General features: G+C 35.7%; 2 protein-coding genes across 11 annotated transcripts in view; one reads left to right on the forward strand and one right to left on the reverse strand.

Annotated features, from left to right (window-relative positions):
• Nucleotides 1-1,953: 1,953 nt before the first annotated feature.
• LOC124717220 (replication protein A 14 kDa subunit-like) lies at nt 1,954-3,927 on the reverse strand. The gene is made up of 3 exons (XM_047244008.1): nt 3,731-3,927; nt 3,438-3,624; nt 1,954-2,163 (listed from the first exon to the last, which is right to left on the reverse strand). The coding sequence occupies exons 1-3, from the start codon at nt 3,836-3,838 to the stop codon at nt 2,090-2,092; spliced, it is 369 nt and encodes a 122-aa protein (XP_047099964.1). The 5' UTR covers nt 3,839-3,927; the 3' UTR covers nt 1,954-2,089.
• A 222-nt stretch (nt 3,928-4,149) lies between these two features.
• Nucleotides 4,150-26,331, forward strand: part of LOC124717235 (YLP motif-containing protein 1) — a 404,334-nt gene continuing 382,152 nt past the window's right edge. For 8 of the 10 annotated variants that reach the window (XR_007005724.1, XR_007005722.1, XR_007005723.1 and 5 more), the window contains exon 1: nt 4,332-4,414. The gene's annotated coding sequence lies outside the window, so the exon portion shown is untranslated. Of the gene's footprint in view, nt 4,274-4,331; nt 4,471-26,331 lie in introns of those variants that run through there. The other 2 variants (XM_047244037.1, XM_047244036.1) reach the window with 2 other exon arrangements.

Here is a 26,331-nt window from a genome sequence, read left to right on the forward strand (position 1 = left end):
CTGTGTAACACATTCTTGAATCTGCTCCTACATGGTTAGGCAGATCATTAACTGCAGCGGTAAAACGGAATGGGATATAGGACCCAACCCGTCAGAGAGGAGCATCTATTTTTAACAGATACAAGCTGCTTTGATATGTCGTGATTACATGGGTTGTCAGTATAGCAAGGATGTTGTTAAACAGCATACAGTCAAAGGCTTTGCGGAGATGACAAACTGATATTAGATCCTTATGTTCCAATACAGTTAACACTTGGTTGACAATTTCAATGACAGCAGTAGTGGTATTTTCACCAAGTTAGATTCCAAACTGTCTTTGAGAAGAGATCATGCTTTCCATAACAGCTATTCAACTGGCTGTACAGAAGATTCTCAAAAACTTTGGAGGAATTTGGGACACAAATTGGGGCAGATGCTTATATCTCTTTTTAAACACTGGCCTCACTTCAGCACTTCTCAGTGCATCAGGGTAAACTAGATTCTAAGCACACATTAAACACCATAGAGTGAGGTTGACAGATGAGATGTATTTTTTTTTAAATTAAATAATCAAAAGCCCAAGTGCTATTTTGATTGATTTTTGCATTAAAGCTCATTCACAAAGGTTATAAAGTATTAATTTATATTTTCAGGGTCCAGTGCTGCATCTTGTATGTGGGTCTGTAACTTTTCATCATCGATGATGTCAATGCTGCTTTACATTTGTTGGAAGCACACATGTAATGTTTAGGTGCAAAATATATATATACAAATATATGCGGAATGTTTCCTTATATATAGAGGGAAACATTCCATGTGGGAAAAATATATCTAAAAACAAAGATGATGTAACTTACCAAACGAAAGTGTTGGCATGTTGATAGACACACAAAAAAAACACACAAAATTCAAGCTTTCGCAACCAACGGTTGCTTCGTCAGGAAAGAGAGGGAAAGACTAAAGACGTGGGTTTTAGGGGAGAGGGTAAGGAGTCATTCCAATCCCGGGAGCAGAAAGACTTACCTTACGGGGGAAAAAAGGACACGTATACACTCTCTCTCTCGCGCGCAAGTCAAAATGCCCAGGAATGCTGTCTGATGGAATCATCTTGCTGCATGATAACACCTGCACTAACACTGCCGAGCAGACGAAGGCTACGCTTCAGCAATTTGGTTACGAAACATTGCAACGTCCTCCGTACAGCCCCAATCTTTCACCATGCAGTTGTACTTCCGCCTCGACTCACATCTCTGCCCAAAACTGCAACCGTTGGTTTCGAAAGCTTGAAATTTTGTGTGTGTGTTTTTTTTATTGTGTCTATCTACCAGCACTTTCCCCGTTTGGTAAGTCATGGAATCTTTGTTTTTAATATATTTTTCCCATGTGGAATGTTTCTTTCTATTTTATTCATATATGCATGCCAGAGTCAGTTTAGGTACTTCTTTTACATTCTAACTAAGTTGTATAAGAGGTGTATTTAGCTCAGGCTCTTGTTTTTCAAGAATTTTTATATATTCTGTACAGTCTGAGCATATTTTCTCTAATATGAAGCAACGCATCTGTATATCATTTGAGCTATTTCTTTATCTGTTTATGCTCAGGGCTAATTTTGATTAATGGCGAAAAAAGAGTGTTACAATTCAGTGAGATGTCACACTGATAGCTTCTAGCAGCTCCATTGCTATAATTTATCAGTGAGATTGGTGGTTCAGGTTTGTCCCTGTGGGTAAATTGCACCTTGATCTGGGCAATGACACAAAAACAGCGTTGTAAGCAAAAATCAAGGTTTCTTAATAAATAACAGCTTACACGAAAAAAAATGTCACCTTCAACATAAATAGGTCTGATGCACACTATGCAGGTGCTCGTAAGTTGTTTCCTCCACTAATTGTAAACAGAGATAAGAAATAAGGTCACATTATAGCACACAATGCATTCTGTTAGACCCTGAGACAGGTTTGAATAAGCATGACATATATGCAGATGTACATTTATTTATAAAAGTGTAATGCATTTCAAATTTACATTTTTTAAGCAACTGCAAAAAGCAAATTCTTCTTATGTACAATTACAGAAATCCTTTGTCCAGTCCATTTGTAGTAATTGTGTACTAACCACTCTCTGCCAACCAAGGATTTGGTACTGTATTAACTAGCTTTACAGCTTCATTGTACAAATCAGTTTCTGAAACAAACAGAATGATGTACTTAAAAGAAAGCAATACCTAGCAAAACCATTAAAATTACTTATTATGACAGCTGAAATAATGACAATAACTTGCCAGAAGCCACAAAAAAATTATGCAAATATAAAGTTCATTTTAAGAGGAATCTAAAATGTTTATTGGTAGTCAAGTCTTGGTACTACACTGATGAATGTTTCAGTAGACTACATGTGCATACTGTCAATAAAAACAATTACATAACATCTGACATCTTCAGTGCATTAATGTAAGCACTTTAAAGTGTTGCAAACTGATTATCTGTTTGACTGAGTGTGACCTACAAGAGCCTAACAATTGTCTTTACATCTCAGTGTATTGTACATTTACAGGTAAAGTGTAATGGCAAAGTTATTACATCCCAAATGAAAATATGTTTTACGATTTTATGACTTAAATGTACAACCATGGAGAGTATCACACTTAGGATCCATAAAAAAAGAAAAATATTACATTCGTAAAATGAAGAACAAACCCTTCAGTCACAAGTTGCGTTCATTTACTGCACTATGCATTTAGAGCTGTGGAGGCTCATCTCTAGGTACTTTTTGGTGATTTACATCAGGTTTTTTAGTTGTTTGCCTGTTGATATTACATTTTTGTGTTACAACATGGTATACTGTAGATACAAGTTTAACAGCGTTAATAATATGATACTAACTTACAGTTTAACATTGTATGATGTCTGCTTCTGTTGCAGTTGGTATACACACCTTTAATTTAGCAGTACATACTGGGATATATGTGCAGTAAATAAACGCAACTTGTGACTGAAGGCGGTTGTTCATTTTACGAAAGTAAAACAGTCGCGGACGAAACACTGAAAAACAATGGATAAAATTAAACTATTATATGTTCTTGTTTTATGATACCTATGTGTTTTGTGTGTTTATTTTACTGTCTGTCAGACATATCACTGTGTAAGTGATCAAATATTTTCGTTGCAGCCCTGTCAGTCCGTACCTAAATGGCTACTAAAGAAAAACGGTGATGTCCTGGAAAGTCTCTCTTCTATTAGCTGATTTCCGATTTCGGAGTCTCCTTCGAACAATGCTCAAGCTACTTCTAAAACAAAACCGCAATTATTGAGCATGTTGTGTTCCAGTCACACTTTTCACACTACTACTTCACAAGCGCATACACACTCCATCTCCATGGGTACGATAGGTTGCTGGCTAATAAATGCTTTAAATCTTATTTGTGTCAATGGCATCTTTAAATGATTTGAAAAACGTACCAAAGTTTCCTGTCATATCTGGAGGGAATGTTAGATACGAATTGCAAAAAACAGCAGCAGGGCTCTGGCAAATTCCTCTAACTTCTACAAATCCTGACAGCTCTTCACTTAGGGGCATTCCCATACTTATTGATACAACTCTTCCATCAGTCGTTTCCAGCTCCCATTTACTGCCATTTGGGTGTACCTGTATGATAAACACAAGTATATTAAGATATCAGCACTTGCTCGACACTGAATCAAGAGAAGATCCAGCTGCACATTCTTATCGTTTACAACTTCGGTATCAGTACCTTCCTAACTTTTCCTAATAGAACCACAGATTTGCCAATATATTTATCGAGCAGTTCACCGCTCACACGATTGTAAAACACGTTCTCTATAGACTGCGTTTCCGACATCTCACGTTCCGACAATTCTCCAGTCCAAACAAAAATACAAATTGAAATGTTCTTTCAAATGATGCCACACATTTGGCGCTTGAAATGTCAAAGAACTTCATAAATGAAGACGTGTCAAAGCGGGTAAATTTATTCACATTTGAGAGTGTATGCAGATTAAATTCCCATCAGAGAATCATAATTCACATCGGCCATTTTCATATTGATTTTAATGATTTGTCTTCAGTTTTTCTGATGCATAATTTATTTTCATTGGTTTGTAAAGTTTTTTACGAATCAAGCAGATAGCAACCAAAGATTCACTGACGTCAGTCATTAATGCAGGAAATTGTTGTATGTAATATTGTAGTATGTTGTAGTATGTAAATCTTGGAAGATTAAAAAGGTTGTCTTTCAAAAATATAATTATCTAATTCAGTACAGCGATTTGTTAAGGTAAATATCTAAATATATTTCCTGCCGGAAGTACGTCCAATTCTTTGATACTGTGTATTGAAGGGAAAATGGCGGATAGCGTTACATGGACCGTGAATATGTGTTTAATGTTTCAAAAAAAATAGCTACTTGTATCAATAAGTAAGTGTATACATATTGCTTTCAGTCAGTCTCAGCCACTATTCCGTTCATCGAACGTAAGTACTGTAAATTGTTTGTTTATTCTGAGGTTTGTTGGCAGCGGCGTAAAAAAGCTTTTCGAGCGGCTAACGGAGGTAACAAATGGCCGTAGAATCTGTTTCTCAGTTTGTTTAAACTTGAAGTAATAATTGTGAGTGGCATATAACCCTTATTAAATGTTGTTGGGGTAAAAATGTCAACGGAAGACTAAACTGAGTACTCGCACCGCTTCTTTGCTGTGTTTGAAAAATTTATTAGCCGATAACCTATCGTATCCATGGAGATAGTGTGTATTTGTGTGTGTAGTAGTTTGAAAACGAGTTTCTGTGACTGGAACACAGTCAAAGTTCTTCGCAGTAAGATGTTCAGAAGTTGAATTTTTGAATTATCAATCTTATTAGTAGTAGCTTGAGCATTGTTTGAAGGCAATCCCGAAATCTGATATCCCCTAATAAGAGACTTTCCAGGACATTACAGTTTTTGTTTCATGTATTTACGGTCTAACTTCGATATTAAAACTAATGGGCAGGCCTTTTATCATTATTCAAGTGAGATATTAGTGTATGCTGAAACCAGATCTGACAATTCAGTCATGTTTTATGGGTTTACATTAACAGTTGGTTAGTGTTAAGACTATGAGGGCCAAAATATACCTATGCTAACAGCTGGAAATTTTTGGTGTTCTGTTGGCAGTATGTGAAAGCCTATAAATATCCACTTGAAATTGTAATATTCGTATGTGATGGTCACCAGCATAGAATATATGGTTGTATACATATTTTGAAGACCAGTTTAAGACTAGTGTCTGTGCAGTGTTCGGTTGTCGTCGTGTGTTTATATTAATAAACCAGTTGACTAGTTACTTGGAAGACCCCTCTCGTAAACAGTTTTTACTTTAGACCACTTTTGAATATCGATTGTGAAAAGAGCTCAGTGTGATTTTAGTTAATGTAATCTCTATAGCTATTAAGTCATCAGCATTTAGTGACTCAGTAGTATGCAATGACTTATGCTAAAATTTTTTGTTTACATTGAACAAATTTACTAATGTGGTCAGTTATACTACAGTAATTATGCAGTTTTGCTGTTTGTTTGTAATTTTGATTATTCTGGCATGATTCACAGTGATATTCTGCTGCATATCTGTTCTGAGAGTATACACCAAAATTTCCATGATATATCATTTTACATTGCTATGCTTTGTCTTAAGTTACACTCTAAAAATCTAGCATATATTTCTTGGATGTATAGACTGTCAGAGGGAGATTCTAAGTAGCTGCTGCAGTTTTAATGGATGTTTATGCACTGTTTTAATGATCAGATTATTTACAGCTGATCAGTTATTTAAAGTGTGTTAGGGGTATTGGTGATTATGACATGATCGATATCCTGTAAACTTTTTCTACCATGTGTTGCATAACTACTTTTGTTTTGCCAATTTCAGTATATAAGATACTGTTATTAATGTTTAGATTTTTATTTATGGTAAATTGATTATTGCCACAGGCATAATTAACTATCGGTATTCAGTTGTTTATATTTAAGGGAAAGGAAAGAATGCTCATAACTGAAAGTAGCAAGTGTATTTTAGAAGGGCTCCATTTTTCGCTGTTTCGGCCTTCAGCATCATTGTAGTGGAACACAGTATAAATTTCTGGTTTAAACACTTTGGTATTTAAAATTTTCTGACACTATGTTACTACATAGCTCATCTCCATTTGGTCAACTGAACCTGGCAGTACCAGATATTGGCTTTGTCTCATAACATAACAATGTGGCATTGGCTTCACAAATGCACAGTCCGAAATAAACTGAACAAAAACGACAATTCCTTTCCATCTGTATAAGTTTTTGGAATTTAGCATGTGGTGACAGATTGCTCTGTTGTATAGCCCGAGGCTGATGTTTGAAAGGTGACTGACTGGTCGAGAGTCAGCTAAGCCTACAAATGTGAAAACAAAATTGTTGGAGTAGTGATATAATGATCTGTATTGTAGCCAATGGTCTAGGTTAGCCTGACAGATGGCAGTTTAGATGACTTACTGAAGTGGCACCAAGTGCTTCAGTTAATGTTCTCTGCTTATGTAAAGTTTTTGTCATTTTTTAAAAAATTAACACCAAACCATTGCACTTATTCTGTGTTTATTCTACATGTGAAATTTGGGTTGCTATCAAATACTGAAAATGTGGGGCAGTTTGATGTGACGACCCCCTTCCCCCCGCCCTCCAAAACACACACACACACACACACACACACACACACACACACAGGAAATGAGCCATGTGATGATGTGTGATGTGTTTGCCATTTTCATATTGCGTTAGTATGTAATTTTTTGCGTAAGAATGAAAGTGGCAGAAGACCAAAATTACAATATTGGATTTGAAAAATAAATAATTTTTAAGTCGGAGGTTGTGTTAATGCCTTTTAAAAACCAAATTCCCAGCAAGCCGGAGTAACTGCAAGACAGCAACTCGTGTTAATAAATACAACAGAGAAACAGCCAAAATTGCAAGTTTCACTTTTATTTACTTGATGACTAAGTGTTGGGTTAGGATCCATTTTTAAATCATGCAGATAGTCAAAATAGTATTTCCCAACATATAAAAATCATGTCAAGGTATGCTTTGTAGCTGTTCTTTTTCTCTTTGTTATACATATGTTTGTTGTCTTGACATGGATCTCATATTTTGGGAAATACCATTCTGAGTATCCGGATGATTTGAGAAAGGATCCTGACTCGAAACCAATCATCCAGTAAATAAAAGGAAAATTTGCAGCATCGGCTGTTTTTCTTTTTTTGTTGCTCTTTTTAAAAGTTTCATTTGGCTGTGAACTCCATCCAAGAAACACAAATGAACTGTTTACTGCTATTTGAATGCATTTTGAGAGTTAGGATTTTAGGGCTTTGTTGTTTGTTTGTTTGTTCTGAAATATAGGACATACGAAAAACTTAGTCTCAACAATATACTGTATAATTCTTACAGGTGCAATGTTGATTATTTACATTCTTTGTTTGATCATATTGCCCCATATTTAGCTTTAAACTGCATTTTGCCATTAGTACCCCTCGAGGAAAATACTTAACAAGATAAAATGTGTAAATATGTTTGTATTGTAGATATTTCTTTGGGTAAACATGTTTAGCTGTGTTGGTAAGTGATTTTTGTTGAGTATGTGTCTGCTTCTATGGTATTATTCAGCCCTGATATTGGTGTTAAAGCTCATTCTAAAATTTATACTGCAGCATGAAGTTGCACACCTTACTCTAAATTCTTGCATATAGTGTACAAGACTGCTGAAAATATTGACAGTTTATAGGAAGAGTTTAGAACATAGTCATCATGTGTAACACTGTTTAGGGAAAAAAATGTGCGTTCCTAAGTCTTTATTCATTTATACTGTGTGTATTTTCGCTGCAGTTTGCTCTTGTGATAATTTCAGTACACTACTTTTTTCATATTACACATTTCAAAGTCTTTTATGATTTATTTTTAAAATGTGAAAATTGAAACTGTTTCTGAAATGTGCACATGAAAGACTTGGAAATTATTGCAATTCCCTAATAACTGACAGGGTTAGTAGGTTTACAGGTTGACAGACTGCAAGAGTACAACCCTTCCATCACTACCATGAGTAGTGATGCTTCTGTGTGTATCCAAACTTTCATGTTCACACTTACTTTATACCACTGATGTTAAGTGTTGGCTACTACACCTAACAAGTTACGAATCAGTAAATAGAAACTTGATAATCTTAAAAAAAAGTGTGACATAGGTAGGAAGCTAGTAACTGTTCTAGTAAATAAGCTTAGATCTGTGGTGAAACTGGCTATGTCACATAAAAGTTATACAACTGGTGAAGAATGACCTTGAGGATCATAAAGTATTCATAGTGCATTTTGGAATTATTTCTATGTTCAGAAATCTAGAATAAAAATATTACAGAGAAATTGGTATACAAAAATATATGGTAACTTTTTAGATAGTAATAATTAAGCAACATAAAACAAAACACAAAACATACTCTATTACAGTGTACCCAAATGCAAAAGAAACACAAAGACAAGTGTGTTACATGTTGTGCACATACATGAGACGACAAACTACCAAGCACATTCCCATAAAGCCTGGGCAGAAAGACAAAATTGGCACTAGGTTGCAGCAGTGTAAACATGTTGGCACTGTGTCACACATATTACAATAATAAATTACGTAAAATGTCAAAATGAAAAGTGATAAATCATTGCATGTTAGGGATGCAGTTGTAATGAGCTACTTTAATAACACAATAAAGGAAACACTAAGAAACATACATATAGATCACGTGGGAAATGTACGTGGCACTGTGCATTCGGAGAGCTAGTGCATTGACCACTAACCATAAGAATTGTATAATTTATTGTCAAATGATACCAAGCCAACATTAACAATTCGCTGTGGTAATGCGGAATATGAAGGAGAACAAAACTCGAATTTTCAAATACATAAGGTGTATGGCCACATGAATAGTAGGACATTAAAACAATAAAATGTTAATATTATATGTTTAAAATATTCTGCTACAGATTTAAAATACCAAATTAAATGAAAAATAGGCAAACGAAGTAGTCTATGGCTGATGACTGGGAAAGGGGGGGGGGGTAGAGAAGATTGAGATCTATGCCAGTAAGGGACAGTATTGAACATAAGGGGGGGAGGGGAAGAGAGATTGGTTGCTGGAAGTGAGAGTTTTAACAGAGTCGGGAATGATGGAAGTGAAAATAGAAAGGCAGGGACCATATTAAAATGCCAGTGTCTGTACATAACCATAATATTAGTCATACATCAATGTGTAATTAATAACGTAAATCACAAAATAGAACAGTGCTGATATGTAATATGTACATGATAGTACTGTTAGTATGTTGCATGTTCCCTAAGATATTTATCATTAAAAAAAAAATCATGTGGCATTGATGACTGGGAGGCCCTGTCTGGGGAAGTGCATCAGTGAGGATGAGGTGATTATGATAACACAACACCCAGTCCATGAGCGGAGAAAATCTGCAACCTGACTGGGAATTTAACCCGGGCCTGCTGCACAGTAGGCAAACATGTTGCCACTCAGCTACGCAGGCCACAATACATGTCTTGAAATGAACTTTAGAAAAAGGCGTGTGAAATATATCAAAGATAACTAAAAAGGAACCAGTAAAGGTCACAATATTGTGCTAAAGAATTGAGTGCACTACGCAAAGGGAACAGCTATTCGGGTAGCAGTGTGCTTGTGGAGTGCATGTGAGGGTTTTGTAGACCAGGCTGTACATCGAGGTACTCTGATGAACGCTCTCCAGTTGATACCCAGCAATGGAAGTCGTACCATGTTCAGAGTAAAGACACTTCTGAGACTTTCGAAGTTTTATTGGTAAATTATCGAAATGTTCATGACAAAATTCACAAATTTATTGCTCTCCAGGAAAGATCTCTCACTTAAATTCTCAGAACCAAGATCTGGCTTAAACTCGAAGTGGAAAGCTCTGAGACATTTAGTGAGTCATGGAACATACATTGGAATGGCAGATTAGAGGCCACAGGAGGGGAAGTATTCATTGCACTTGACAAAAATGTTATTTCCGTTAAAGTCAAAGTAGAGCGACAGTGAAGTTATCTGGTCGCTTATAACAGGTCTAGGTAAAACAAAGTTAATTATTGAATGTTTTTACCGGCTCCCCAATTCTGCTATGACAGTTCTAGAGTCTTTCTTTGAAAGTTTATGGTCAGTAGGACATAAATATCCAGATCATGTATTGCTAATGGGATGTTACTTTAAGCTACCGAGTATAGACTGGGGTGCCTATGGATTCATTGTAGGGAGTACAGATAGACAATCATGTGAAGTACTTATGAAAAAACTGTCTTGAGCGGCTAGTTCAGTGGCTCACATGCAATGGAATTACAAATGTTTCCTTAATTTTTTATGAATTTTTAAAATTTGAAAATTTTCATTTTTTGTGAAATTTGGGTTTATCTCAGGTAGGACAGAATATGTTGTTGTTGTGGTCTTCAGTCCTGAGACTGGTTTGATGCAGCTGTCCATGCTATTCTATCCTGTGCAAGCTTCTTCATCTCCCAGTACTTACTGCAACCTACATCCTTCTGAATCTGCTTAGTATATTCATCTCTTGGTCTCCCTCTACGATTTTTACCCCCCACACTGCCCTCCAGTACTAAATTTGTGATCCCCTGATACCTCAGAACATATCTTACCAACTGTTCCCTTCTTCTTGTCAAGTTGTGCCACAAACTCCTCCCCAATTCTGTTCAATACCTCCTCCGTAGTTCTGTGATCTACCCATCTAATCTTCAGCATTCATCTGTAGCACCACATTTCGAAAGCTCCTATTCTATTCTTGTCCAAACTATTTATCGTCCATGTTTCACTTCCATACATGGCCACACTCCATACAAATACTTTCAGAAACAACTTCCTGACTCTTAAATTTATACTCGATGTTATCAAATTTCTCTATTTCAGAAACGCTTTCCTTCCCATTGCCAGTCTACATTTTATATCCTCTCTACTTCGACCACCATCAGTTATTTTGCTGATTATAAAAATATGATTTTTGCACAGTTTGTACACCTATATGATTGCAACGTACTGTAAAAATATCTGACTGTGAACAAAGATATGAATTTTTGAAAATCAGGAGAGAATTTAATTCACATTACTCTACAACTGATCTTATGGCTGTTGCCTAGTCATGTGTGATATTGGGGGAATATAATCAATTACTATTGAAGTAAGGTACTGAATTATATACAAAAAGTGGAAATGTCACTGAATTTAACATTTATATTATTTTGACATAATTAAAATAAATTAACATCCTTCAACATGTGACTGTTCCTAAACCTGGTGCTGAACGTTAAGAACACTTATTTCTTCAGAAAGCTGTGATACAGAATAAGGCCTCCCAGTTACTGTGGTAAATTCAAGCATTGAAATTTTCCTAAACACACTTTTCATTGGTATCCAAACTTCATCACTAGTCAGTTTCTTGAATGATGTTCCTGGGCCAGCAGCTTGGTAAAAATGCACAAAAACAGCATTGTTTTTCAAAGTTATTCTTTCAACCGCTGCAGGCCACCACTGCCCATCATTCACACATGCCACTATGTCATTCATCGTTAAAGACAGAGATGTAATTTTACTGACGCAATGATCCTCATAAATTTCGGTTTCTGAAGTTACATGGCATCGAACAAAGTTTTCTGCAATGCCAAGGAATTTGTGGAAATGCATTGTTCGTTTTATTACTATACAGTTTTCAAATCTGGTTTGAAGTGTTGTTTTCATATGCAGAAGCACTTTTTCGTTCTTGATCAGAAAATAGGTAATGCCTTTAATATTACCCTTGCAAAAGACATACATGTCCTGTACTGTGAGAATTTGGTCTGTGGTTGGTATTTGTAGGCTGGCTTTACTTACTTCATGTTCTGTTGTACCTCCTACTCCATCACATACATTTTTACCATGGCAAGATGCAACAAATTGCCATTCAGCCTCCAACCCAAAGTCTACTTTGTGTTTGCACAGATTTGAAAAATTCTTTTTGTTCTTATAGTGACTGAAAAGTATATCAGCTTCTCTCAACCTTGGGAAAACGTACTTTTGAAACACATGTACAGCCAAAGTGTTGTGCTTCAGGTAGTTGCTTAGAATGCAAATTGAAGAACTGCAAACTTTATCTTTCTCATTTTTAAAGTAGAGAATAAATGGAAGCACTATTACCTGGTCATTGACCCAGTGGTACCCTCGTTTTGCATCCTGAATCGCAAATGTTAAGTTTTCTGCAAAATCAGCTAGCACTCTGCGTCCAGTTTCACCAAGCTGTGCGTTTTTGTCCTTCAAAAACTTAACTTTGGGCTTTAGAAACGTAGTGGTGATGTTTGAGTTTTTGTAAGTTATCAGAGATTCCAAGTACTCCTCCTGAGATTTAACCATTGTTATCTTTTCTGTCCTGTCAGTTGTGACCACTGTTTGAAGCTAATACTGTCTGGCATTTCCTCATCATATTCATGATTCAATTCAATAACGGTTTCCTTATCAGGGCATTTATTACACAAACTCATCATGCAGTCATAACTGTTAGTGTCACAGACCATTAAATCTAGTAACTCTTTGTAGTTAAGATCACTGAGTTTTGCACCCGCAATCATCAGTTTGACATTTTGATGATATAAACAAACACATACGGAGTGTGTCCTGGAGGATCCAGCCAAAATACACCACTTAGGGCAGAGATCACAAAAGTTTCCATTCAAGATGAGAATTTTTGAAAGTTACATAAAGTTCAGTTAAATTTGGCAGCACTAGTCGTTTCTGCTTTGTTACTTTAACTCCATTTATAACAACTCATTTTGCTATCTTTCCAACCTGGGGACATTCTAATGTTTTCATCATCTTCAAAAAAAGACACAGTTGCTTCTTCATTTATACCTACTACTTCCTTCTTTCCTAAAACTGGAAGAATGCCTTGCTCTTTCACTAATTTTAAGATTAGTTTAACCAAACGATGAGAAACGTTGAATTCATGAATTATTTTTTCTCTTGACCATGAGTCAGGGAGCAAACTTAACATCCTAACTTTTTCCTCTTTAGATGTCACTGAAATTTTATTTTTAATTTGTCTATTAAGCTCAAATATTCAGTGTCAGATGATGCTGGTGGTAGGTTTTCTTCTTCTTTAGAAATAATGTTGGTATCTGTATTATTAAAGTATGATTCCAAGTCTTATCGAATTTTGTCTGACTGAAATTTTTTGTACCTTATTTTCAGTAGCTGCATTTTATTTATTTAATTTTTTTTCCAATAGCTTCCTCATTAGGAATATAAATGTTATTAACAAGGTTATGTGATTTTGGTTCTGGAGTCACAATAAATATTTTTGAGTAACAATTTGGGCAGACGGAATTTCCAGGAATTACATTACGTTTCACTTGGAAAGCTGTTTCACTCTCACATAACAAGGACAGATGTTCAAATTTAATTCCCTCAAACCTTTAGTAATAGGCTTTTTATGAGTGGATGACAGCACTTTCTTCCAAAAATGTGGATGTACTTCAGAATATATTTCTTCTCATGATACTCGCACACTGATGTTACAGAAGAACTTGCTGTAAATTTAAATAAAGTTTGTCTAACTTCATCAAAGTCATTGACATTTTTCAAGTTTTTTGAAACTGAACCGTAAACTGTTGTGTGTCACACTTCACTTGCTATCTGTACAACAGAGCACTGGTCATCCATGTTATTGCTCTCGAGTTAATCTCTCTAAATTAATTACAAATTACACACAGAACAAAGCAAATAACGCACACTACACTCTCGATGAAGTATGTAGATTCACTCTAACAGAGGTTTCGGAACAGACTGACTACAACAGTGCCACACCCAGCAATAATGTACTTCTTTATTGACAATAAACCTAAACATAAATGGGCATTTTTTATTATCATAGAACAAAAGTGAAAGTTCCTGTTGTTTAATCATCATCATCATCATTTAAGACTGATTATGCCTTCCAGCGTTCAGTCTGGACCATAGCCCCCCTTATAAAATTCCTCCATGATCCCCTATTCAGTGCTAACATTGGTGCCTCTTCTGATGTTAAACCTATTACTTCAAAATCATTCTTAACCGAATCCAAGTACCTTCTCCTTGGTCTACCCCGACTCCTCCTACCCTCTACTGCTGAACCCATGAGTCTCTTGGGTAACCTTGCTTCTCCCATGTGTGTAACATGACCCCACCATCTAAGCCTGTTCGCCCTGACTGCTACATCTATAGAGTTCATTCCCAGTTTTTCTTTGATTTCCTCATTGTGGACACCCTCCTGCCATTGTTCCCATCTACTAGTACCTGCAATCATCCTAGCTACTTTCATATCCGTAACCTCAACCTTATTGATGAAGTAACCTGAATCCACCCAGCTTTCGCTCCCATACATCAAAGTTGGCCGAAAGATTGAACGGTGCACAGATAACTTAGTCTTGGTACTGACTTCCTTCTTGCAGAAGAGAGTAGATCGTGGCTGAGCGCTCACTCCATTAGCTTTGCTACACCTCGCTTCCAGTTCTTTCACTATGTTGCCATCCTGTGAGAATATGCTTCCTAAGTACTTGAAACCGTCCACCTGTTCTAACTTTGTTCCTCCTATTGGGCGCTCAATCCGTTTATATTTCTTTCCCACTGACATTACTTTCGTTTTGGAGATGCTAATCTTCATACCATAGTCCTTACATTTCTAATCTAGCTCTGAAATATTACTTTGCAAACTTTCAATCGAATCTGCCATCACAACTAAGTCATCCGCATATGCAAGACTGCTTATTTTGTGTTCACATATCATAATCTCACCCAGCCAGACTATTGTTTTCAACATATGATCCATAAATAATATGAACAACAGTGGAGCCAGGTTGCAGCCTTGTCTTACCCCTGAAACTACTCTGAACCATGAACTCAATTTACCGTCAACTCTAACTGCTGCCTGACTATCCATGTAAAGACCTTTAATTGCTTGCAAAAGTTTGCGTCCTATTCCATAATCTCGTAGAACAGACAATAACTTCCTCCTAGGAACCCGGTCATATGCCTTTTCTAGATCTGTAAAGCATAGATACAATTCCCTGTTCCACTCATAATACTTCTCCATTATTTGCCGTAAGCTAAAGATCTGGTCCTGACAACCTCTAAGAGGCCTAAACCCACACTGATTTTCATCCAGTTGGTCCTCAACTAATACTCGCACTTTCCTTTCAACAATACCTGAGAAGATTTTACCCAGAACGCTGATTAAAGAGATACCTCTGTAGTTGTTAGAATCTTTTCTGTTTCCATGTTTAAAGATTGGTGTGATTACTGCTTTTGTCCAGTCTGATGGAACCTGTCCCGACTCCCAGGCCATTTCAATTATCCTGTGTAGGCATTTAAGACTTTACATTCCACTGTATTTGATGAGTTCCGACTTAATTTCATCCACCCCAGCAGCTTTATTGCACTGCAACTATTGACCATTTTCTCCACTTCCTCAAATGTGATCGTATTTCCATCATCATTCCTATCCCATCCTACCTTGAAATCTGAAACATTACTGATCGCATTTTCACCTACATTGAGCTACTCTTGAAAATATTCCCTCCATCTGCCCAAGGCATCCACAGGATTCACCAGCAGTTTTCCTGACCTGTCCAAAATACTTGTCATTTCCTTCTTACCTCCCTTTCGAAGACTGCTAATTACGCTCCAGAATGGTTTTCCAGCAGCTTGACCCATAGTCTCCAACCTGTTTCCAAAGTCTTCCCAAGATTTCTTCTTGGATGCTGCAATTATCTGTTTGGCTTTGTTTCTTTCTTCAACATAACTTTCTCTGTCTACCTGAGTTCAGGTATGTAGCCATTTTTGATACGCCTTCTTTTTCCTTTTACAGGCTACCTTGACTGTGTCATTCCACCAAGCTGTTTGCTTCATCCTACTTTTACACACTACTGTTCCAAGACATCCTTTAGCCACTAATAGTACTGTGTCCCTGTACCTTGTCCATTCGTTTTCCAATGACTGTAATTGACTACATTCAACTAACTGGTACCTTTCTGAGATCGCTGTTATGTACTTGTGCCTGATTTCCTTATCCTGAAGTTTCTCCACTCATATCCTCCTACATATGGACCTGACCTCCTGCACTTTCGCCCTCACAATCCCAATTTCACTGCAGATTAAATAATGATCAGTGTCATCAAAGAATCCCCTGAATACACGTGTGTCCCTCACAGCCTTCCTGAATTCCTGGTCTGTTATTATATAGTCAATGACACATCTGGTTCCCCCGCCTTCCCAAGTATACCGGTGAATGTTTAATAAAGGAGTTTGTGATTACTAAGCCAATATTAAAAATAAACTAAATGGATGTCACAATTAAATTTTATTACTATGAAACAATAAACCATTTAAATAGGCAACAGCCATAAGATCAGTTGTAGAGTAATGTGAATTATTTCCTCATTTTAGAAAATGTCTTCTCGTTCACAGTCAGATATCAGTGTTGAATTTTTTACAGTACATTGCTATCATGGTGTACAAACTGTGCAAAAATCATATTTTTATATTCTGTCCCACCTGAGATAACTAACCCCAAACTTTACAAAAAATGTAACTTTTCGAATTTCAAAATTTCATAAAAAATTAAGGAAACATTTGTAAGTGTTCTTGCTCTATATGAGGCTAGTAGTGTATGATATCTGACTATAGGAAAAAATAGACTCTCACAAATCACTCCTTGTTTGTTGTTTTTGGGCTTAAATGTGGATTTTTGAAAATTTGTACACCAAACTTAAGATGTCATTTTGACTGGCTATTTTTGAATTTAGGGTATTTTGTGTTATAGACAATGTTGTTGTGGTCACTTTTCTAAAAACAATCATGTCAATTGCAATGCTGTAACTTAACCGAGTGCAGAGATATTCAAAATTTCGCTAATGTCTCCAGACTTACAAATCATCGCGTGCCTACAAATAAAAATGGCTGCCATCCTGTAAAGTTGCAAGATAAATTATTTTAAAAAACTCTTTTGAACTTCTCAAATATAGTGCAATCACATATAAAAAAATTAAAATATTTAAAAATGGTCAAACAACCATCACTGGACCACTTCATATGGATTGACCCGTCTGTATGGAAGTGGGGATTAATGATCATGATGTCATTATAGCACATGTGGTTATGAAAGTTAATAAATCAGTCAAGAAGGATAAGAGAATATTTTTGCTAGAAAGATAACCAGTTGTTAGCACCTCACTTAGTTCCAGTAAGATGGATATAGTGGAATTAATGGGCAAAGTTTAAGGAAATTGTAAATTGTAGTATAGAGAATTATGTGCCTAGTAACTGAATTAAGGATGGGAGAGACCCACCATGGTTCAGTAGATTCAGAAACTGTCGAGAAAGCTGAGGCTGTTGCACTCAGGGTTCCACAGAGAATGTGTAAATGACAACAAGTAAAGGTTAGTAGAGAATCATACGGTTGTGGAAATAGCATTGCGCAAAGCACACAACTATTACCACTGTCATACCTTAGCAACAGATCTGGCAGAGAACTTGAGAAAATGCTGGTCCTATGTAAAATCGAGAAGTTGGTCTAAGGCTTCCATTCAGGCTCATTTCATTTAAAATTGCCCAAAATAAAGAAATCTCTTTGCCATCATGTCACAGATATTTGTGAAAATATGGCATAAGAAAGTACGTAAATAGAAAGTGATAAAATAATTTTTTCCAAGTTTTTTAGATCAAAACTGTAGTCTGGGGGTCTCTTTGAAATGTCTAGCATTTTTCTCCATCTGGCATCAGTGCAAAAGGTAGGTTGAAAGTTTTTTACTACTATAACTCCCTTATTTATAAATCAATTTTATTCAATTTGGCATCATTAGAAAGATAAAAGGACCAACTATATCACTAAACTATAAAAATGCTGCAACTGTGCATATAAAAATGTGAAAATCTGTAATTAAAGTCATTTTTCAATTTTTTTTCCCAAACTTCATGAATTTTTTTCGTCAAAATCACAAGTTTCGCCATTTTAAATTTTGTCTCAAAGAATTCCTATTATGATACATACCAACATTAAAAAAATCAGAGGAGTGTTTGTTCTGTTTAATAATTTAAAACAGAAAGAACATAAATAATAATATACATGTTTCATTTTTTACTCTTACCTAGTGGTCACAAATGATGGATCGGTTCTCATAAAACACATTCATAAAATTCTAAACAGCATTCATTGTTTCAAACAAGTTTTCAATGGACAATATCATGTCTGATTCAAAAGTATATAAACGGCCAGTACTTGTGCTTGCACTAGGAGCAGGCAAAGTCATTAAATTGTTCTCATAAGGTATCCAGCAAACATCAGTGTGAAGTGGCCATGAATAACTTGAGGAAGGGCCACTTGGAATCATGAACGTGACTTTTGCATCTCTGTGTTCTTCACTTATCTCTATAATTTTTCCAAGCCACCACTGATTGTCGTAGATAGCTGCGACAAATGTTCCTTCTTTAATTGTGTGTTGTGTTTTGAACTCCAAGAGGAACTTGAATGAATTTAGTAGATGATAAAACACACTTTATCAGCAACTTGTTTTCATTCAGTGGTTTGAAAAAATGATTCACTCTTGTCCCAGGAAGGGTAGAACCAGTCTCATATCGTTTTTGTAACGTGTTTGTGAACTTTTATCTCCTCTGTTGTAACATAAAACGTTGCTATTCTTGGAACATAAGTTTTCGCAAATGTAAACAGATCTTTTGGATTTAAAATGTAACTGTCATATGGACGCTGTAAACTTGCTCTTGTTGCTAAACGTTTAATGGTACCACCAACTCCATCACGTGCATTTTTGCCATGACTAGTGGCAAAGAAAATTCCATTCTGCAGTTACTCCATGATCTTGCTTGCAATGATGTCACAAATTTAAAAAGTTCAAGTTTTTATGTTGTGCAGAACTGCCATCACTGAAGTACATAACATGCTGGATGTGTGGTAACTGTTCTAATACATAAGTGAGAGCAGTTTTCTGGAAAACATAGAATGTGTTTGTATCATGCTGCAAACAGTCACATATACAACACAATGACATTGACTTAATGCAATCATCTGTTTTAAAGTACACCACAAAAGGATGAAGGGTGACTTGAATTTTCTGCCAGTGAAATCCTTGTTTAGCATCCTGGAGCAAACAGGTATAGTTCTCTGCAAAATCCACAATGACGATGCATGTAGTATCAGGGAGTGCTTCTTTGCTTGATTTGAAGTAGTGACTCTGACATTTTGATACATAATGATATTGTGTTAAGTTTTGAAGTTTTTGCACAAGATACTCACCAAATTCATCGGTCGTCTTCATTGATGTCTCCAGTGTAGGTTGATCAGTTTGCATCCATAGTTTGAACACAACATTTTGACAATCTTGTAAGGACCCCAGCTCCATTAAAAAATTGCACAGTTCATATTCGTCAGGACACCGAGAACAGTGATGCAGCATGCACTCTTCGTTTTCCAGATTGCACACAAGTTTCAGTAGAAGTTCTGTGTACTGTTCTTTCACATGCACAGCATGCATCAACAGTTTTACGTTTTGGTGATACGTGCATACACATACGTTATGCATTCCACAACTGTTTACAGTAACACATGCTTTTGGCCTAAGTTCACAAAATTTAGTAAAACCAATTTTATCTTCAGGGTATTTTTCTCTGAAAGCTAAGTATACATCTTTCAGATTATGTAAAATTAGTCTTTTTGTCTTATATACTCTTTTGCCATTTTCTGAAGGTACAGACAGACATTCTTTTTTTATTAGCAGAAATGCTACTTGTATCATCTTCACAGTAAAAATTCTGGACACTTTTTCCACATCCTTACCTATTCTGTTTCCCACTTTATAACACCCTTTTGACAAAATACCATCTTCTTTTAGCAATACCCTCGATTTCTTTACCATGTATTTGGTAGTATTAAAAACATTTGGATTTTTTCTTTACTCCATTAAGCTGGTGCTAAGGGAAGTATTTGTAGATTTTCTTTAACAGAACTTGTGCTGAATTTCTCTTTAAGTTTTTGCATTAAAATATTACAGTTTATACATTCAGCACTTGCCAGTTGCCGGCCGCGGTGGTCTAGCGGTTCTAGGCGCGCAGTCCGGAACCGCGCGACTGCTACGGTCGCAGGTTCGAATCCTGCCTCGGGCATGGATGTGTGTGATGTCCTTAGGTTAGTTAGGTTTAAGTAGTTCTAAGTTCTAGGGGACTGATGACCACAGTAGTTAAGTCCCATAGTGCTCAGAGCCACTTGCCAGTTTCTTCAGACACATTTTTCGCTGGGACATGTAGCACTTCTGATGCTGTTTTCTGGAATTTTAAAGCTAAGCGGAATGTATTCTGGACACCTTTCTTGTGCTGTCTTGGTAACCTTAAATGGTGAAATTTCAAGTAATTCACGACTTTCATTAAGTTTTTGAAGAGCTGTAGATGGATCTGGTGTATATTCTTGATCTTCAACTTCACATTCATCCATCCGTAGAAGATTATCCCCCATAGAAGATAAAATGTCCTTAAGGCATGTTATGCACAGCTTGGTACCTGGGAAAAGTCCAAAGGTTTTATATTTCCTTGTCATGGTTAAAGAAATAGGTTTCAAAGGTTTCTTAGCAGTCATTTTACCGTCCTTCTTAAAAGGGTCATGGCAAATTCTTTGTCTGTCTTCAAATGTTCCCAGATAGAGCCTTTTGTGAGAAGAACAAACGCTCTCAATATTTTCACCGGTGCTTCTTAGCTTCAATAATTCAATATCATCTTGATTCCTTTTCTTCTGACACACAACTGCTGACACAAAACCTAAAGAACATTTGTTTTCCATTGTGATTTGTAAACAACTTTGTTTGTTGCAGAAAAGAACTGGATGGTTTGAAACTTTTTCTTGTTCTCTAATTAGCCAGGAATGTACTATGAAGAATCTGTAAGGAGAAAATGAGAAAGAGTTAATGACCACTTTATTAAGTGATCTCTAGTATTCACATTATGGAACAACTTTGTATTACAGTCAGACCCCTCAACATGATATTCTAAAACCCCTCAAGTTGATAGTGCGTCATATTTTATGACGGTCAATCAGATGCTACTATAGGAGCGTAGTAAGATTCATAATGCATAAAACCTCCGATTATGGAATTGAATTATGTTTATTATAATTAGTTTTATTTATTTTATTTGAATTATTGTATATAAGAAATAAATTTTACATAAATAAAGAAAATATTTTTTTTTAAATTCTGTGAAAATATGTAAAACATTTATAACCTTAAAAATGTAGTATTGATAATGTCTTAACGGCCTTTAAAATGAGATACCTAAAAATTAACTTTCAACTGTCAATAACAAAATCAATGAAAAAATAATTAATTATTTATTACTTGGTTATATATTGTTAAAATTGAGTAGATTAATGATTGATTTGCTGGTAATATATATTTCAAGTATATAAATTATGTTTAATAAATAAATTAATATGCAAAGCTCGAATCTTTTTTTTTTTTTTTTTTTTAATTTATAATTAATTTGATGATATCATATAGTGAATAAATAATAATTTAAAGAGTGATAACTAATTATAAAACCCTTCAAAATGGAGTTATAAATATGACTAAATTTTAATTTAATGTATTTTTAAGTGAATTATCATTGATCATAATATAATTTTGTATGAAACAAAATTATTTATTATTAATTAATAATACTTATATGAATATATCATTTCTAAGGATAATTGTTATAGAGAAAAATGTGAACAAAATGTTAAACATGTGATCTTTTCACTCATTATAATATTTGATAAATAAAATTCACTAAAACATCTGATAACAGGCCACAATTAAACAAAGCATGTACTGCAACAACCGTTTGTAGGTTATAATATGATTGGGTGGTCTTGTGTCGCTTCATAAAAATTATAAAACATCTGAGGGCATTGTAATATGTTGAAAAAATGCAACTCATTGCGCTTTTGGAAGTTAAATTAAGTCTCCTTGGTTATACGTTACTGTGCAACTATGAATGGATTGGATGAATTCTTTCTTTATTTATTTTCAATCTTTCCTTTTCACTATTTCATATTGAGAGGCTCTATTTCCCGAACGTTATCATATTGAGGGGTTCAACTGTACTTTCAAATAAGTTACCAGAAAGAATGACTGCTTATGTAAGAAGCACAAAATCAAGAGGAAAAAGTCCTTCAGATATATAAAGTGCATAGACACACAAAAACATAACATACACGGCCTGTGTTGCATGCGAGTGTTGCTGCTAGATTGAATTTTTAATTGTTGTTTCATGTATTGTTGATTAGCTATTTGAAGCAATTAATTATTAAAGCATCACAGAAAAAGTATAAAATCTAACAGTAGAGGACAAACACCCTTATGATTTTTTTTTTATGTTGAAAAGTATGGCAGTTGGAATTATTTGAAACAAAAAATCAGATGGTGAAACTAGTGATTCCGCTGAAAAAAAATTCCTGAAATTTGCAAAATAATTGGTGAGAAATTACATTAATTACAAATTTTCAAACATTTGTTGCTTAGACACAGCACTTTAATAATTTTTATATTATAGCTCTATTCTTTAACTGTCCAATGACACCAAATTGAATAACATTGATTCATAAATAAAAAAGTTATAGTGGTTACAAACTTACAAGGCACTTCGTTTCTCATGCCAGTTGGTAGAAGGGGCCCACATTTCAAAATCGTCTCCTAATTACAATTTTGGTCAAAAAATTCCAGAAAAATTATTTTAATCCTAACTCATTATGTACATTCTTACACCAAATTTTCAGAAAAACTGTGACATAAGGGCAACGGCCACTAGGTGATTTCACATAAAATTACCCTTCAGTCCCTTGTTGACCAATCTAGCATGGCAGTTGAGGATAGCAAAATGAAAGCTAAAGTTTTAAATGACACATTCAAGAAATCATTCATGCAGGAGAATTGTACAAATGTACCATTGTTTGACCATCAAATAGACTGCCCTATGGCCAACATAGTAATAAGCATCCCTGGCAAAGAGAAACATCTGAAGGAGTTGAAAACAAATAAATCGCTATGTCTGGAAGGAATCCCAATTTTGTTTTTCAAAAGCGTGCTCCATGGCAATCCTGTGTATAGAAAAGGCAAAAAATGGACGTGCAATATTACAGACCAATCTCCCTAACATCAGTTTGCTGCAGAATCTTTGAACATATTGTCAGTTTGAATATAATAAATTTTTGTGAGACTGAAAAGCTTATCTTCATAAAAAAGCATTGTTTTAGTAAACATTGCTTGTGTGAAATTCAGCTTGCCCTTTTCTCACATGGTATACTGTGGACTATGGATGAAGGGCCAGAGGTAGATTCCGTACTTCTAGATTTGCGGAAAACGTTTGACACGGTGCCCTGTTGCAAGCTGTTAAAGAAGGTGCAAGGATATGTAATAGGTTCACAGATACTTGAGTGGCTTGTAGACTTAAGTTATAGAATCCAGTATGTTGCCCACAAGAGTAAATGTTCATCAGAGACAATAGCGTTGTCAGGAGTGCCCCAGGAAAGTATGATAGGTCCACTGTTATTCTTTATATGCATAAATGGTCAACTTCAATTTATTGGGAGAATTCTAGGTAAGTTTGGTTCATCTGTAAAGGAGGCTGCATATAGGGCACTAGTGCGACCTATTCTTGTCCTTTCAAAGTCAAGAAAAAAACTTGATGGCGTAAAGGAAGATATCGAAGCAATTCGGAGGCGGGCTGCTAGATTTGTTACTAGTAGGTTTGAACAATGTGTAGGTATTATGGATATACTTTGAGAACTCAAATGGGAATTCCTGGAGGGAGGGCGACATTCTTTTCGAGGAAAACAGTTGAGATAATTTAGAGAACCAGAATTTGAAGCTGAATGATTGTTTCCTCCAACATACATTGCGCATAAGGACCATGGAAATAAGATGCGAGAAATTTGGTCTCGTACAGAGGCGTATAGATTGTTGTTTTGCCCTTATTCTGTTTGCAAGTGAAACAGGAAAGGAAATGACAAATATTGGTATGGGGTACCCTCCATCACATGCCGTAAGGTGGATTGGAGAGTATCGTTGTAGATGTAAGTTGTGATGAAAAGGAAAAAAGAGCAAGGGAATAAGGGGAGGGGTGGGGGGGGGGGGAGAGAAAAAGGATGTTTGTTGAGAATATTATGCCTATTGCTATTAAAGTGTCCGTTGATTTCAATTTTTTCCAAAATAACTACGTGTAGTCTTTTCGGTTCAACATGCAATACAGTGCTTCCTTTAGACATTTGTAGAAAATCATTGTTATGAATGTCGTAATTAATGCTGATCCCTGCCGACTTCATTCCCATAAGTGGGCCTTCTTTTCTTGTGTGTTTCATAAACTAACCAAGCTTCATTTATGGTTGGAAAATGTAAAGAACGAGATCGAGATTGTCATACATGTAGGTTTAATGAATGGTTACGCTAGCTCTGATGTAAAAAGTATTGAGGACTGGATATTCATTAAACTAAAACACTCTTTAATGTGCTCTGAGAAACCACCATGTTACGTTCCTCTGGCTTATTGAGGCCCATTTTGTGAGCTGATAGCTAATGCCTTTGAGAAGGCTAACATTCACATTTGTTTACAGACACGTAGAAAACTGAAATCTACTTGATGTACTTTGATCAATGGTAAATAAAATACATTTTTAAAGTCAGTAGTCTATCAAATCGAATGTGAGTTATGTAGTAGCTTTTACCTAGGACAAACAGGGTGCGTGTTTGTACCAGATTTGACGGACTTGGCAACAAAAATCCACAGCCACAGTTTGTCACCTTACTGAAAATACAGATGTGTTAGACTCAATTGACAATTATTTTCCTGTATTGTACATTTGAACCCAAAGGACGTGACCTATATATTTTAGAAGAAATTGAAATTTACAGACAGTTTAATAGCAATAGTTGTAATATTCTCAACAAACGGATTCACTGCAACAGAAAGTGTAACTCTGACATTTTCCCCCTCTCCTCTTTTCTTCCTCTACCCTCTGTCTCTTACTCATTTTCCCTTTTCATCATCCTTGCCCTTTTCTAAAATTCATTTCAACATGTGTATTATGGTAAATTCCTATAAGTATGTGTATATAATGATGTTTATTTTCACCCCATGTGGGCCAGAGGATTTCGGAACATGTAACATATTAGCAGTAATATTACATACATATTACTTACCAGTGCTAATCTGTTTTTGTAATTTGTGTATTATGGTTATATACTTTGAGGTATATTTGACAATGCTATTTAATGTGGTCCCTCCTTTCTTGTCCTCTCTTCCACTATTCCCTACTTTGTTCGACCGCTCACTTCCAGCAACAAACCCACTCCCTCATTCTCAATACTCTCAGTTGCATGGATCTCCAGCTTCCTTACCCATCACCCCTCCCCCCACCATCATCGGCCATATACTACCCAATTTGGCTGTTTTTATTTATTTTGGTAATCTTAGATCTGTATTACAATATTTTATACCTATACTGTTACCATTTTATTATTTTAATGTCCTATTATTCATGTTTCTGTACATCTGATGTATTTGCAGATGTCAGTTTTATTGCAATGGTTTTGTTGTGCTTTATTTTCTGATCTTACCACAGCAAATGGTTAATGTTGGCTTCACATCATTTGATAGAAAATGAAACTATTGTCATGATTAGTGGTCGGTCAATGACCTACCTATCTCCTAGGATGTATAGTGCCACGTACTTGTATCATATGACCTTTATAACCTTTTTTTTATTATTATGTTGTTAAAGTAGCTCCGCAACAGTATTCCTTTGTGCTCTGATGTACCACTTTTCATTTTGCCATTGTATGTAATTTATCATCATAGTATATATGACGTGGCACCACCACATTTATGCTTCTGTCACCTAGCGGCCGTTTTGTCATCCTGTCCCGGTTTTGTGGGAACTCGCTTAGTAGTCTGTTATCTCATGTATGTGCGCAACAGGTAACACTCTTGTTCTTGTGCTACCTTTGCACTTGGGTAAGTGGGACTAGAATGTTTGCTTTTGCATTTAATGTTGCTTAGTTATATCTAAAAAGTTATGTATTTTTGCATACTAATTTGTTTGTTATATTTCCACATTAGATTTATGAAGATTAATTCAGAGGAGGAGGAGGAGGAGATTAGTGTTTAACGTCCCGTCGACAACGAGGTCATTAGAGACGGAGCGCAAGCTCGGTTGAGGGAAGGATGGGGAAGG

This window comes from Schistocerca piceifrons, chromosome 9 (assembly GCF_021461385.2).
Source record: "Schistocerca piceifrons isolate TAMUIC-IGC-003096 chromosome 9, iqSchPice1.1, whole genome shotgun sequence".
NCBI classification, from domain to species: domain Eukaryota; kingdom Metazoa; phylum Arthropoda; class Insecta; order Orthoptera; family Acrididae; genus Schistocerca; species Schistocerca piceifrons.